This window comes from Adiantum capillus-veneris, chromosome 11 (genome assembly GCF_014529385.1).
Source record: "Adiantum capillus-veneris isolate H3 chromosome 11, ASM1452938v2, whole genome shotgun sequence".
Taxonomy (NCBI): domain Eukaryota; kingdom Viridiplantae; phylum Streptophyta; class Polypodiopsida; order Polypodiales; family Pteridaceae; genus Adiantum; species Adiantum capillus-veneris.
The window spans coordinates 127,700,376-127,716,864 of NC_140941.1; the positions used below are offsets into that span (position 1 = coordinate 127,700,376).

The 16,489-nt window shown below is 40.2% G+C and overlaps 1 protein-coding gene across 1 annotated transcript; it reads left to right on the forward strand.

The window, feature by feature from the left end:
- The first annotated feature begins 1,073 nt into the window (after positions 1-1,073).
- On the forward strand, positions 1,074-4,137 carry LOC147447989 (uncharacterized). Its single transcript, XM_086523884.1, has 5 exons — positions 1,074-2,329; positions 2,757-2,850; positions 2,930-3,063; positions 3,164-3,261; positions 3,541-4,137. The coding sequence occupies exons 1-5, from the start codon at positions 1,223-1,225 to the stop codon at positions 3,638-3,640; spliced, it is 1,533 nt and encodes a 510-aa protein (XP_086380010.1). The 5' UTR covers positions 1,074-1,222; the 3' UTR covers positions 3,641-4,137.
- The last annotated feature ends 12,352 nt before the right edge of the window (positions 4,138-16,489 follow it).

Genomic DNA, 16,489 nt, shown 5'->3' on the forward strand with positions numbered 1-16,489 from the left:
TGTTCTCTGGCACTGAGCAAATGGGATCTAGCTACGTGCTTCCTCCATCTATGATTCTATTTCTCCACCCCTCATTCTAGTTCCAGCTACGCGCTCGCCATCTCTGCTCTATTTCTTCGTGCCTCCCTCCTTGAACGTAGCAAATTGGTTGCTTTGTTAGGTACACGAGTGCCACATGTAGCATCCACACACCACCTGTGTGTCGCAATAGAGGAGACCCCAACCCATACCCGAGAGAGAGAGAGAGAGAGAGAGAGAGAGAGAGAGAGAGAGAGAGAGAGAGAGAGAGAGAGAGCTCCCGGATGCTAAGAGCTCTCACTGTAACACCCATTCACTCCTCCTCTGATCCTAACCATGGGAGTTCTCAAAGAGCAGACCCCCCCTCCCCTCCCGGCCCGATCTGCAGGCTAAAAGCTAATAAGAACTCCACGCCCCTCCTCCTCTGGTCATAACCATGTTTCCAACACCCCCCCCCCCCCCCCCAACATCCCCGTGGCCCAATCTGCATGCTGAAAAATTGCACGCCACTTTATAATACAAGGCGGATTTTCTCGTAGTTGGTTAGTCACATGATGCCAACATGAAACCCTTAAACACACCCTACGAACACTAACTCTAGTCCCCGTATCCTTGGAAGCTAGGATATAGGGCAAAAATATTGTTCTTTGGAAACGTGATTGCAGACTGTAGAACACCCTTGTCTCCTCACTTATTACACCGTTGCTTCATCATAAGTGCCCACTATCACTTGGAGCCAATCACAAATTTCACAGATCAATCACCTTTTATTTAAACCAAAAAATGTTATTTCGTATTTTTAGCCACAAAAAGAGAACACAACTCTAAAGAAAACACAACTCTAAAGCGTTTGCCTTTTGCCCTTGGGCAGTGAAGATTGAGGTGTGAGTGGATTGCAAGCTTATGCATAGGCTAAGTCTTTCTTCTAGGTCACGATCAAAGGTCAAAGAGAGAGAGATATAGAGAGTGCATGTCAAGTGAAGTAAAAATTTAGTACGAGCATTTTCACATTGGAAAAGGTATTGAGACGTTAGAACGCTTTTATAGTGAAGCCATGTCGTGCGTGTAATGTGTTTGTGTAGTCGTCGTCGTCTCCGCCACCATAGCCGAGTCAAGCAAGAAGGGCCTCTAAAGACCCTCTTTCTATTCCTCTGTGTGCTTGCTCATTTCTTCTGCGTCCTCCTTTTCTGAGTAACGTTCTCCAATGGCTTCTGCCCGCCATCGCCCCCTTCCTCGCCCTTCGTCTTCTTCCCGCAATCCCTTTGATTCTTCTGATGACGAAAACGATGGTCCAAATGGAGCCCGCGCCCCCAGTAGCCGCGCCTATCAGAACCCGTTTGACGGTGAAGATGAAGCTTCCAAAGCAAAGCCTAACCAGGCTTCAAGGCCTCCTCCTCCAAGGAGCAAGCCTTCCTCTCAGGCGCATGCAAAGAACCCCTTCGACGATGATGATGACGTTTCCAAAGCAAAGCCTAAGCAGGCTTCAAGGCCTCCTCCTCCAAGGAGCAAGCCTTCCTCTCAGGCCCATGCAAAGAACCCCTTCGACGATGATGATGACGAAGAAGCAGAAGAGGAGAAAGTCCGCAGTAACAAGCAGGGAAGCTTGAAAGCTAAGCTGGACCAAGGTACTCTGTTTGATGAGGAGCCCAGGTTCCGTGGAGATCCAGACATTCTGGAACGTAAATCGAAGAGTAAGTCTCCTGCAACCTCTGCATTAAAGAAAGTACAAAAACTGAAAGATGCAGGTGCTTCTCAAGCATCGAAGATGGTAGAAGGGGGAATTCATCAGGCCCAAAGGCTGAAAGAGGGCAGCTTCAATGCATTCAAGTCTAGTGAAGGCAAGGCCAATCAATCAGGGCAAGAATGGAATGAGCTCCGTGCTTACAATGTGCCATCGAGCACATACAAAACGGACTCACATGACAGAAGGACCGGCAATTCTGATGGGTCTGGACACACACGAAACCAGCTTTTTGCAGACGAGGCACGGTCAAGTGCACTCGACAAAGGGGGTCTTGGAGTTTATAGTGATGGAGGACAAGGATTGTACGAGACAAGCATGCCTTCTCGCACTCACTATGAAGATCACCAATTTCAAGGTGCTGATCTTGAACAGAGGAGTGTTCAAGAGCTGGAAGGCTATGCTTTGCAAAAGTCGGAAGACACCACACAACGCATACAAAACTGCCTCAAAGTGGCTGAAGACATCAAAGGAGATGCAACCCGTACCCTCGTCAGCCTACATCAACAAGGCGAGCAGTTGCGGAGGACACATGAAGTTGCACATGACATAGATCAAAGTCTAACAACGGTATGCTATGCATTTACTCTGGTCTTTTTTTGTTGAAAGTTTCAAACGACACAAGGACTCATTTAGCTAGTAATTGAGTGCTTAAAGCTGCTGGTGCAAGTGAACTCATTGAACTAGTAATCTGTGAACATCGATCGAGGTGTTGTGTGCTTTAAAGCTGATGCTCAAGCATGCCTTATTTTTTAGAAAAAGTTCAGCTTTGTAGCTGATGTGCAGAGGGAATTGGGTTTAATAGTTGCATTTCTTTCTGAGGTAGTCATATAATCTGTGAACCTTGATTGAGTTGCTGTGTGCTTAAAGCTGGTGCGCAAGCATGCCTTCTTTCTTGGAAAAGGTTGAGCTTCGGAATTGACGTGCAGAGGGAACTGGGTTGCGTTGTATTTTTTGGTGTGATACTCATGTGTGTGCTGAATCATCTTGTTTGCAGGGGGAGAAGCTGCTTGGTAGCTTAGGAGGCATGTTCTCTAGAACGTGGAAACCCAAGAGGAGCCCAGCCATCAAAGGCCCTGTGGATGACCCAAGTATGAGAATGCTTGTGCAAGTCGGTTGTATTACCCTCCATCCTTCCCATTATATTCTATAACTGCTCTTTGTATGCAGAGGATTTTCAAATAAGAAGGAAAGGCCATCACCTGGAGCAGCGGAATGCCCTTGGGCTCGACTCCAAGATTCGGACAGACCGACCTTACGATGTTCCTGATTCTCAAGAGCAGACTACAGAAGCTAAACTTAAGGTGGGGGGGGGGGGGGGGGGGGGGGGGGCGGGAAGATTTTCCATGCTTTATTAATTTTCACTTGCGGAAAAGAAGTGCTTATTTTCTCGCTTGGTCATAGGTGGAGAGGACAAAGCAGGATGATGCACTTTCTGATTTGAGTAACGTCTTAGACCAGCTAAAAGAGATGTCTATGGACATGGGTAATGAGATTGGCAGGTATGGTTGTGCACCTTTCTTGTATGTTTATTATATGTGTGTGTGAGGGTTGGGGGGGGGATGATGCGCACATTTGTTGATATTCTACTTCTATGTCCATTATTGGACACTGCTGATGGATGCGGGGATGTGATTGCATTCAATGAATGCTATGCATGGTTATGTTGATATTTGTTCTCGCTTGTGGACGGCTACATGAGTCTAAACACTATCACATGCATGTCAGTGAAGTTTATTTTGTAAGCACAGAATTGTTAAAAATGGCTTTCATTATTGCAGACAAAATGTTTCTTTGGACAATTTCCAGGATGATGTTGTCATTCTTGATGAGCGTGTGAAAGGTGCAAATGTGCGGGGTCGTCGGCTGCTTGGAAAGTGAGTTTCACACTCTGCACAAGCTTCTGAATCTTTCAAGAAGAAAGGGAGTGTTTTCAGCAAAAAAGAATTCTTCTATGGCGGTTCGTATTTTGGATGAATATCAGACAAGAATAATGCCCTCCAGAAGGGTGTACATTTATCGTTAATTGTCGCATGTGGGTTGGACTGATGCAATCAATTGAAGGCAATAAATGCAGCAATTGTACAAACCTTCAGTGGTTGATTTTTGGGAAACATATGCAGAGCAATGGCTGGTCTTCAGGCTTGGCATAATATTTAGAGGCCGGATGTTTGGCTTGGTGCAAAATGCAGCTGCCAGCACATTTGGCTCATATATGGATATAAGTGAACAGGACTATTGGCTTTTTGTGAGTGCAAACTTATGTCACAATCCAACATTGAGTGTTGTCCTATCTATCTCGTGTTGATTTTGTGTGCACATGTGGTCGGTGTAAGAAATACTGAGATGATCAAAAGAGCTTGGAATAATTTTTGTTCCGCAAGAGTTAGTGCTTGGAGCTTATTGGATATCATTTTGGTAAGGTCAGTAAAAAGTATTTGTGATGTTGTAAGTGATTGTCGAGGATTTTAAAGTAGATTTGGATCGCAATGCGTTTTTGTGTGGTTATACTGCAAATATTGATCTCTAAAATGAATCGTTTGAATCTATACTAGCAAGAAACGCTAATCACAAAGCTATGAAGCTGGCATGAAGTTCAAAGGCTATGAGGTTACATTGAAGGTAAAAATAAGCAAACACAGAATTGGTTCTTTGTGAGTGTGCTTTGGAGATCGAAAGCCACTAGCAAATTTTCCAGGGAGGTACCTTTACATGCATTTTAAAGGAGGTTTAGATTTTAGAGTCGCTGAGCTTTCAGAGACCATAGCAACTTTGGCTTCCATATCCGAGTCCATGAGAGGGCCTTTCTTTTACCGTGCCTGCAGGTTATTCCCACACTCCAGCTGTTTCCTACTCTCATAACACCAAAATTTTCATAGAAATCTAGTAGTGTTGGGTTTTCCAAAATTTTTGGTAACCTAAACCTCTCTTGCTCTCCTTACCTCAAGATTCTGGTTGTTGAATCTTGATGTTGGCGTCGTTGACCTACATATCACCTGCCTACCTCTTCCTTTGTGTGAGGACACACATTTATCTTTGTTTTTTGTGTGACTCTTCAACAGTTCACATTGGTAAGCATAGTTTGAAGGTGTGAAGCGGTGCTCGATTTTTTTTTTCCCCCAAAAACTTGGCAAACCTACATATTTGAAACAACAGAGGTAAATTGACAAAATTTGAAGGTTTACACCAAATTACACTAATTTTTTCAAAAATTTGTAGGTTTTCTCACCTTCAAATATAAAATTTAGAGGTAAATTTCAAAATTTGTAGGTGGGATTACACTAAACCTAGGTTTTTTTCAAGCATCGGTGTGAAGGCTTTCAAATATATTCTTCAGTTTGCATAGATGTCATGTGCTCTTTATCGGCTTGGCTTTCATCCATGTCGTGCATGCAGACCTCCGTGCTGTTATTATTAATTGTAACCCGATATAAATGCAAACAAAATTGCAAATGCATTATATAACTAATGCATAGTTTTTTGGCAAGTGAATTCTTCTTCTCAAGTGTATAACCACAACTTCCTTGTTTTTGTGTTGGTATGATAGAAGATGGGCTAGCTATTCCAAATCTCTTTGAGAAAAGCAAAGTCCTATACATACCCAACCATGATATCTAGCACACTCACAAAGAACCAATTCTTTGTGTTTTCTTATTTTTACCTTCAGTGTAAGCTCATAGCCTTTGAACTTCCAAGTATGCACGTAATCCTTACCCAACTTCAAATCAAGTAGTGTTAGACATGTTGGCAGACGAACAAAAACTTGCACGCACAACAATCTAAAATAGGCCAAAAAAGGCACAACCCATACTAATAATTTTCTCATGCAAATACACACTATAATTCGCTTGAAATATGTCAAAAATAAAAAATTACCACATGGATAATCTTTTTTTTTAAAATCAAATATTTAGAAGCCATAGGATCTCCCAAAAAACTCCTTTCAATGGGACATCATTACCAATGTCATGTATGTGTATGTATATACTTGCTTAAAGATGCACGAAATTTCTTTCTTTTTGGCCAAAATCAAGAACATAACCTACCATCCAGTTATCCCTAAACCAAATGTTCATGTAATGAAACCATTATGTTTAATATATAAGAAAAAATCATTTTACTATGTATACATACCTAAGTACTGGTTTTAAACAAATTTTGAGTACATTATGTGGCTAGAAAAGGCCTATATGATGAGTAAACCATATACTAGGTAACCATCTTCTGGCTATGCTTTGAAGAAATAGTTGGTAGTAGACCCAGATTTCTAGAAGTGTTCGAGGTATGGTCAAATGTAGATATCATCCTATTTTTAACTGATGTATCATAAAAGATAAAACAATGTCAAATAGCCCCTTATGTGTTAAACAAAGTACTCTTTTAACGACCATCATTTATCACTTCACAGTCTTATTATGGAAATTTCACAAAGTACTAGCTACCTAACATCTCAATTTAGTTATGGTTTTCATCCAAAAAAGGTTATGCGTGTGCTTTAAAGGAGACAACTAATTCACAAGTAAATGGATTGAAGTTGTGTTGTTTCTCAAAGCCGCATCCAGTATATGTGAAAATAGGTGGAAAAAAACACCAGCAGCTTGTGAGATAGGTGGAAGAAAGATCCCAGTTTGGGTTTGAGATTGGTACAACCTTAATCCTGAGGGACCAGCTAGAAAAGAAACTAAAAGGGAACTAGGGTGATAACTCATTATTTAAGGGGGATTTTGAATCATTCATTTAGTCAATAGGTGGCTCCTTTAGATTCCCATTCCATATGTATCAATATTGCATGTATATAGGTAACATAAGAGATTAGAGGTTATGAAGAAGGGTTAGTACATGTGTAGCAAGTGGTGAGTAAATCCGCAAGTGTGCCAGTCTTCAGAAAGGAGAGTAATAATAATGAGTGTGTGTGTGTGTGTGTGAGAGATAATATAACATAAATTTGTGGGTGCACACAACCAAAATTTATGCCTTCTTCAAATCCATTATAACCCATAGCCCGGTTGAAATTTTCAGCTCCAATTTGATTTTTCCATAAAGACCGGATTGAAGGCTCCTTTTGTCCTTAAAAAATTTCCTTCCTCTTCTCCTATTTAGTAGTCACAATTTCCTTGCCGTACTCATGGTTCTTGTACTATTCCAAAAGTTGTTTATGAGCTAATCAAAATATTAGTTTCTAAAAATATTCTTTAGCCAATATGAATTTCAGAACTGATTAAAAATTTCCTTGCTTTGATTCAATTACATGTAGACAATAGAATAGAGATTTTCTCTACAAGTTTCAAATATTTGTTGATTTTAAAGCTGCCGAACCACTGCACCAATGTTGTTGTCATAAGGGGAAACCGAAAACCACCTCAAGTTCTAATTACAAAAAAGATCCCTCACCTTTCACCATCACTCTCTCAAATACATAAATGATAAATAATATGACACCTACTTGCCGCGCGTGTGCGCACACACACACACATACAACAACAAGAACAACAAAAACAAGTGGATGAGAATAGATCGAATCTCTCATTAGATGTGGGATTTAACACATAAGGATACATTTTGAAGAAAAGCTTGTAACCATGGACTAAGCTAGACATCTCATCATGAAAAAAAACGGTTTTCTTGGGCTATATGGGATAAAGCTAAAGTGATATTTCAAATTTCACACTAACATGGCCTATCATATGAATGAAGCACCCCCCACTACTTGCATGGTGGGCTCTGCCTACATTTTCACCCCCACAACCCCACTCCTTGAATAGAAAAACCGTTGCCTACATCCCCAAGATTACAAGAAATGGACCCACCTATCATATACTAGTGTGTATGGAATCCACAACACTTACGCTTGGAAGATATACTACTTGGTCCTTATTTCTCCAACATGAGCACTCCAAATATGACTAATCAAGTTCCTTCTAAACCTATAATCTAAGCTATGTTGACATCAATAGTAAGTCCATTTTTCTAAGACACCTACAATCCGTAAATTGATTACTTATTAAGTCTTTAGCTAATGATGGATGGAGGTACCAATGATAATGCTTGCATAGATTGGTATAATGATTAGGAAGGAGCTTTAGCTTGAATATACACATCCATGCAGTTACAAATTGTTGTATCAAAGCCTCTTTGTCAATAGGTTTTTGAATATTTGTATTGCATAATCTTTCTTGTCTTGTTAATGATGTAAAAGTGTGTGTTTCTCTCTCTCTCTCTCTCTCTCTCTCTCTCTCTCTCTCACACACACACACACACACACACACACACACACACACACACACACACAAATGGTCCTTGTGGTGTTGAAATCACTATATTTGATCCTTTGGAAATACTTCATTAATGATACATCATGGTATGTCGAAAATTGTCCTTTCTTGGGATACAACATTACACCCTTTGGGGTATGGAGACCGGCTACCAACGACTTTCTCTAACCTAATACAAGGGTTGCTTCTGCTCGTCAAGGACTCCACATTTCACACAACCTTTATACAGCATGATCTACACAATGTGGATAATTATGATAGCTGTAAAGTGATGTTGTTATCTATAGTAGACATCCGTGCATGGACGAGGTTGTACCCTGCATGGAGAAGGTCCCAAAAGCTTAAGAAGTTCAAAGAGGGAGGAAACAATATCTCTTTTCTCACCTATGATGGCACCTTTGGTGCTACCAACAAAGTATTGGCCTTCATCCAGCAATTTGATGCGGCCTTTGGAGATGAGGGCTTCACAGAGTCCTCCAAGCTACATCATGTAGCTATGCACGTCCAAAAATTTGTTCATCAATGGTGGGCTAGCCTCGTGGAAACGGCAAAGTCTCAAAGACATGGAAAACTCTACAAGTTTCCATCATGAAGCAATTCCTTGCAAGCAATGCAAAGGACAAAGTGCTTTCCGAATGGTGGAGTTTGAAGCTGCTCTTCAACAAGTCTATCCGCAAATATGTGGACAAGTTTTGGGATTTACATCTCAAGGCTACTATCTTTCAAAACATAGACTTTGCCCAGAAAAGGCAATAATTTTGTGCAGGATTACCTGAAGAAATGGCCTAGTATGTCAACCCCCAACAGCCTCCTATCACCAAAGTAATCCACCACACTATGATTGTTGCGTGCATCAATTTCCAACAAGGGGCTAAAAATATGCCATGCCCATGGAAAACAAAGATCGAAATGATGCAAAGGGGAAGAACAATGCCCAAAAAACTCTACCCAAGGCAGTTGTGTAGTGGCTATAGAAATAGCAGATGATGATGTAGTGGTGGATGATTATTGCGTGCATCAATTTCCAACAAGGGGCTAAAAATATGCCATGCCCATGGAAAACAAAGATCGAAATGATGCAAAGGGGAAGAACAATGCCCAAAAAACTCTACCCAAGGCAGTTGTGTAGTGGCTATAGAAATAGCAGATGATGATGTAGTGGTGGATGATTAATTAAGGCCATGTTTTAATTCATCGTAATGAGGATTTTGTAGCTAATGTCGGTCACTTTCTTTTTGTGAATGCTTTGTTAATGATCTTCTGCTAGCATACATTGTAGCAAATTTGTTTGATCTCTCTCTCTCTCTCTCTCTCTCTCTCTCTCTCTCTCTCTCTCTCTCTCTCTCTCTCTCTCTCTCTCTCTCTCTCTCTCTGTGGCTCATTTATTTGATGAGGAGAAGCGGCAAGGCAAGTTGAGGTGAGGTGGTCTTTGCAAAGGGATAAATTTGCTAGGATGTACATGTGGGTGAGACAAGGGAGGAATTGGATGGAAAAGGCACGCTCACAAAGGGAATGCAAGGTAGACAACTGGTAAGGGCGGCAAGGCGAGTAGTCTCTGTTGATGTAGAATTTTGGGGTGGGAGGGGGGATAGAATATTCCAAGGGAATCCTAAAATTTAATGGATTTCTTTTTAGGAAAGCCAGTAAGTAAGTATAGTGTATAGAGAGGATACAAATGAAATTACTTTTTATTATATATTTTATATTATATAAAGGAGAGATTTGGATGGGTATCATTTGGGGTATATTATATTCGTGTTAGGGTATCTAAGAGGCATATTTGAGACAAATGCTAAATCTATCTTCACAAAAATCAACAAGGCAATCAGCGAGGCAATATATGCAGCAACATAGCAGTTATAGTCTCTCTCTTCCCCCATGCCTCTTCTCGCCCCTCTTTCTCATCCTGATGTGCATGTCATGCGTGGAAAAGACCTCAGTCTCTCATAGTGAATTATCCTCTCCCTATAATAGATCATGTGTTGGAAAGATTGGTAGGAAAAAAAGCTTACAAATTATTGGATGGCTTCTCTCGGTGTAATTAGTGGGCATTCAAACTTGAAGATCAACATAAAACAATCTTTTCCACTAAATGAGATATTGATGCATATAGAATTATGGCATTTGGCTTAGCCAATGCATTGGATTTCTCTCAAATACTAATGAGTCATGCATTGAGGGAGTTTTATGGTTATTTTTAGAAACTTAAATGGATGACATATGCCTTTAATTTTTTTGTTGAGAGAGGACCCTATAGAGCATCTATGAAAAGTATCTGAGAAGTCCAAAACCTATAGGATTTGCATGAACCCCAAGAAATGTGTCTTCATAGTAAGACAAGTCAAGATTATTCTAAGAATGGAATAGTCACGGATCTAGAAAAGATCAAGGTGATTGTAGAATTGCCAAAAAATCTTTATCAACTTTGATTGAACAAAAGAATATGGTAGAGCTTGCTAGCAACTGAAGAACATCTTAATTTCTACTCCAGTCTTAAAATATATTGATTGGACAAAGATTTTTCATGACTAACTAGATGCATCAGCTATGCTATTAGATGCATACTAGCTCAACTAGGTAAAGGTTACATGAATTTTTCCATTTTCTAATGCTGAGAAAAAATATACCACTCCAGAATGAGATGAATTGTGAATGATCTATGCAATGAAAAAGTTTTGACACTTTTTATTGACAAAGTAGTTCACATTCTTTGTAGATCATCAAGCTTTGATTTATCTAGTGAACAAACTCTATGATATAGGATACATAGTTAAATGGTTTATCATATTTCTTGAGTTTAATTTCATGATTGTAGTCAAGAAGGTATGACCCACCAAAGGGCTAACCACATTTCACAAACACTGATAGGGAAGCATCTAATAGAGTGGATGATGATCCACCTCGTTCATGTCTTTTTAACATAGAAATGGTACTTAGATGGAGTGAAATATTTATCCCTCTTCTCACTATAGGGAGTGTCCAAATAAAAAGAAAAAACAAATGATTGAGCACTCAAAATCTCTCTTACTAGTGGTTGGACATCTCTATAAGCAAGAATCAGACTAAACATTGTGATTATGCATTAATATAATCAACAACATGTCTATCTACCTCAAGTGAATATTTAAAATACTGGTCTTCACAATGGAGAACTACAAACTTATCAACACATGACAAGATTGGGTGTATATTGACCAGACATGAGAAGAATGTTTCATGAGTACATCAATGAGCGTGTAACATATAGTTCTACACTACCACAAGTTTTAGTAACCACATTTCAAGTTTTAGTAAACACGTTTCAAGTTACAGTGGCACCCCAAGTGGATCAACTATATTGTAATTAGATACCCGACGACGAAAACCTTTCTAGAGGGACTAAGCAAAGAAAGAATCAAATTGATCAAATGTAAAGTGTGAGACTACGAGTTGATTTCCAACCATCTCTCTACAAAAGGGAAAAAGATGGACAATCTAAAATGTGTGTAACAAAGAGTGAGTATATATCAATATTGAAACAAGTATATGTAGGTTAAGAAGGAGGTCATTTTTCTACTGACAAGATGACCAACACATTAATGATTGCAAGTATTTGGTTGGCCTACACTATTTATGGATGTTGAAGCTTGTGTCAAATTATGTGATGAGTACTAACGCACCAAATTGTTTGCCCAACAAGATGAAATGCCTTTAAGATTGATGATGGAAGCAAGAGCTTTTTCAAATGGGGAATGAACTTTGTAGGTCCGATAGCTCTGCTTTCCTATATAACACATGAAAAATACATTATAGTTTCTACAAATTATCTCACCAAATGGGTTGAAAGCAAAGCAACACAAAATATTATTGCAAGAATGTTTGTACAATTCTCATACAAAAACATCTTTACGTGGTATGGATCACAACCTAAGATAGAGAGTGATCGAGAAACGTATTTCTTGAATGAAGTAATTGAACACTTATTGGATGAATTTAAGGTTGAGAATCCATACCATACCATCCATAAGACAATGGAAAGGTTGAAAACACAAACAATATCTTGTGTACTTTGCTTACTAAAATAGTGAACAAACCCAAATCAAATTGGGACCAAAAGCTATTCAGCTTTATGGGCTTATAGAAAGGAGAAGAGGGTGACCTCTTTCTTGACCTTTTATTCCTTTGTTTCCTCTCTTCCCTTTTGGAGTGACAAGGAGAAGGACTACGGGTTAACTGTTTCCTCTTGGGAGGAGTTGGTGATTGTTTAGTTTGCCGTCTTCATGGAGCTACATCTTTGGAGGAATTTAGGGACTCATTACTTTCTTGTTCTTTGGATTCCTCCTCTTGTATGGGAGAGAGTCTTCTTTTGGGGGTCTCATCAAGAGGCCTCCTAAGCTCTCTCTCCTCTTGGAGAGGAAAAGAAATCCCATAAGCACAAAGTCATTAAGTAACTTTGGCTTGCAAAGCGGGTTTGCCCATATATTGTTGCAACCTTGTAACAAGATAATTAACAAACATGGGGGCATCATCATTAGCACCTTCATGTGCAAAATCAAAGTTATCAATATTCATTATACTCTCTTGGTTATTGTCAGCCATGTTAATTAATCTTATGTGTTTACTTAGTGTATGCTTTGGCAATTCAAAACCTTAGTTTCTACTCCTCTTAGCCTTTAAAAATAGGCACTTAAGTATCTACACCCACGGCTCGAATTGGTTAACTATAGAGAGTAGTTGAGTGGGTCTAACATAGCAGAGTTGCCGAGGAATAGCTCCTTTTGGACTTCTTATGACTCAATAATGGTAAAGCCGTACACAAGTCTCAAAAGACTCCATTATTAAGACTAGAGCTCCCAAGGTGTGCACCATATTCCACATAGTGGGCTCAACAAAACCGATAGTAGATCCCAGTCCCACTTACCCTAATATAATTAACAAAATCAACCATTAATAGTCTACTTAAGGACCTCTCTTATTGAGCAAGAAAAGAGAAAACAAATGCTCTGATACCATTGTAATGGAAATGGCCGATGAACTTTAAGAGTAGCAGATTTGGGAGTTAGATAAAGATTTTTTGTGAAATTACTTTGTGAGCATGGTGGGTGAACTTAATTGATGGTAGCCACATAAACATGGTACTTAGTTATCTTGGCATGAACAATACTTTTGCAAGAGAGAGAGTTTAGAGAACATGACAATAGTTGAGGACCAGATTCATGCGGAGTCTTCCCCCCTCCAATAGCATTTGTATTATCGTTTCTCCCATCAAGAGAGACTTGGTACAATACAATCTTTGTGTTCCTTGTGACCTTGGTGATGCAATGTAGATGGAAAGATTCATGCATCACAAGCATAACATAAACTTTGTAGAAAGCATTAACTATCCCAAGCCTCACTCCCAAGGCCTCAAACACCTTTGAAAGTGGAGAAAGCTAGCGGGGAATGAGGTAGGGAAGAGAAAGAAGAAACATTCCATAGGAGAAAGAAATAGTTCCTAACTTATCATCACTCTTCTTGCTAGCACACATAATAGCATAGTAATGAAGATGGAGAAGATGGCAAGCTTAAGCATTGAAGCATGGCTCTTGGGTCGATTTGCATTCCATAGCCAAGAGCGTCGGTGTAGGCTCTTACTTCTCAACAAGCTTGGAGAAGGAGGTGGAGTTCCTCTACTTTCACCAAGTGAGAATACCTCAAAAAATGTGTGTGTGTGTGTGTGTGTGTGTGGTATGTACCCCCCAGCACACCCCTTGCTTGCTTGGGGTGAGTTCTATCTTTTTCTCATGCCTCAAGATCATTGGATCCCTCCCCCCTAGACAATTACATGCAGCATGCATTTCAAGTACATGGGTAGTCTTTGGACAAGTTTCCTCCTTACCCCTTAGAGAGAGAGAGCTTGAAAATATCTAGATATTTGCTGGATGGAACTAGAAGCTCATTGGACCCTCTTTAGCCCAACCAATAGCATTCAAGCACACCATGTGGCTAAGCATAGGGAGAGTCTAACATGCGTCCCATGTACCCCTTGAGAAAAGGGGTGCCCTTTGGGTGAGTGGGAGGTTAAGTCAAAGATTCCCCTAACTTTGGGGCTTTCCCCCTCCTTTGTAGGGTCTCTTTTTTGACTCAAGCACCTTCCTCATTAAGCATGACAAGCACCTCAAGCACCTTAATTATCAAGCATGACATGCACCTCAAGAACCTTAGTCATGAAAGCACGACAATAACCTCAAGCACCTTAGTCATCAAGCACGAAAAGCACCTCAAGATTAGGTCAGGTTCCCACCTCAAGCTCAGCCCTAGCTTGCCTAAGGTCAAAGGACTTTTAAGACTAACCATTGAAGGTCTCTAATGAATCTAACCCTAAGGTCTTTTAAGCTCCATTATTTAGCCTTGATCTTTCACAAACCGTCTCTCATTTGGACCCCTTTACCATTCGCCCCGTGTTGAGATAGATCCGTAAGCACATGTCTATATTCTAACCCTTGTTCTTGTTTATTATCCCACATTAAATGATCAGTTTAATATGAGAAAATCATTTGGGTTGTTTATATTTTAGATTTTATGACACCTCCTAAGCTCTCTCTTCCTCTTGGAGAGCAAGGGAAATCCCATAAGCGTGAAGTTGTTAACTTCGGCTTGCAAAGCAGGGTTGCCCATAGCTTGCTGCAGCCTAGTAACAAGATAATTGACAAACATGGGGGCATCATCATTAGCACCTTCATGTGCAAAATCAAAGCTATCAATGTTCATTCTACTCTCTTGGTTATTGTGAGCCATTCTAATTAAACTTATGTATATATTACTTTGTGATTTGGTACCCTCAAAAACCTTAGTCGCTACTCTTCTTTACCTTTGAAAATCAGTTCTCAAGTAGCCACACCGGTGGTTTAGACACTGTTGATTGCAAAGACTAGTGGAGAGGGTATAACATTGCTCGAATTGATTATGATTCTTGTTTAGCTTGCTCGTAGCTCAATAATGGTACAGCCAAAGGCAAGCTCGGAGAAGAGGCTCCATTATTAAGACTATAGTTCCCAACAGTGTACCTTGAACTAATTCCTTCTCAACCAAGATAATAGATTCCTGTCCCACTTACCCTATTGCAATAAACAAGCCCAACCTTTCATGAACAACTTAAGGACCTCTCTTCTTAAGCAAGAAAAGAGAAACCAATAGCTCTGATACCAATGTAATAGAAATGACCTACGAACTTTGAGAATAGCGGAATTAGGAGAATTAAAGAGCATTTTTGTGAGACTAATTTGAGAACATAGAGGGTAAACTCAATTGATGGTAGCAACATAATCATACTACTTAATTAACTTGGAAAAAACAATACTTTTGCAAGAGAGAGAGTTTAGAGAACTTGACAACAATTGAGGACCGGATTTTTGTGAAGCTGTTCCACCCTCCAATAGGCATTTGTATTATAGATCCTCTCATCAAGAGAGACTTGGTACAATACAATGTTTGTGTTCCTTGTGACCTAGGTGATGCAATGAAGATGGAAAGGTTCATGCATCAGGAGCATAACATACACTTTGTAAAAAACATTAACTATCCCCAGTCTCAATTCGAAGGCCTCAAACACCTTCAAAGGTGGAGAGAGCTAGTGGGGAATGAGGGTAGGGAAGAGGAAGAAGAAACATTTGTAGGAGAAATAAAAAAGTCCCTCACTTATCATCACTCTTCTTTCTAGCATAGTAATGAACATGGAGAAGATGGCAAGCTTAAGCATTGAAGCATGGCTCTTGGTTGGATTTGCATTCCATAGCCAAGAGTGTTGGTGTAGGCTCTCAAATTCTCTACTAGCTTGGAGAAGGAGATGGAGCTCTTGCACTTTGCACTCCACACAATGAGAGAATGTGTGTGTGTGGAGGAGAGTATACCCCCTCTCAATCTTGGTGAGAGAGACACACAGAGAGAGAGAGAGAGAGAGAGAGAGAGAGAGAGAGAGAGAGAGAGAGAGAGAGAGAGAGAGAGAGAGAGTACCCCCCAAGATAGCCCCCTTATTGCTTTGGTCGACCCCCTCTTCTAGCTCAACGTGGAAGCTCACTGAACCTCTGCAAACCTGGCCAATCATATGCAGAGTGCATCTCAAGCAAGCATGCTAGCCTTGGGACAAGTGTCCCCCTTTCCCCTTTGAGAGAGAGGACTTGATAATGCATAAACAATTAATTAAATTAACTAAATTATCATTGGACCCCTTGGGAGGCCAACCAATAGGCTTTAGGCACACTATGAGGACAACATGAGGAGGAGCTTGACAAGTGTCCTATTTTCTTTCTTTGTACCAAGCTTGCATTGTGTGAGGGGGTGTGTGTTCTCTCTCTAGCCCCTACAATGAGGGCTCGCCCCTCCTTGAGTAGGGATCATGTTGACTTTGTGGATCACCTTACCCTCTCAAGCACCTTAGTCATGGAGCACCTTAGCACCTTAGTCATTAAGCACCTCAAGCACCTAAGCATGAACCAAAAAG

Excerpts from the sequence above, each read along its gene's own strand:
- LOC147447989 (XM_086523884.1), top strand. The coding sequence starts at position 1,223 with ATGGCTTCTGCCCGCCATCGCCCCCTTCCTCGCCCTTCGTCTTCTTCC. Across the intron at positions 2,851-2,929 it reads AGGCCCTGTGGATGACCCAA|AGGATTTTCAAATAAGAAGG; the intron begins GTATGAGAATGC and ends CTTTGTATGCAG. Across the intron at positions 3,064-3,163 it reads CTACAGAAGCTAAACTTAAG|GTGGAGAGGACAAAGCAGGA; the intron begins GTGGGGGGGGGG and ends GCTTGGTCATAG.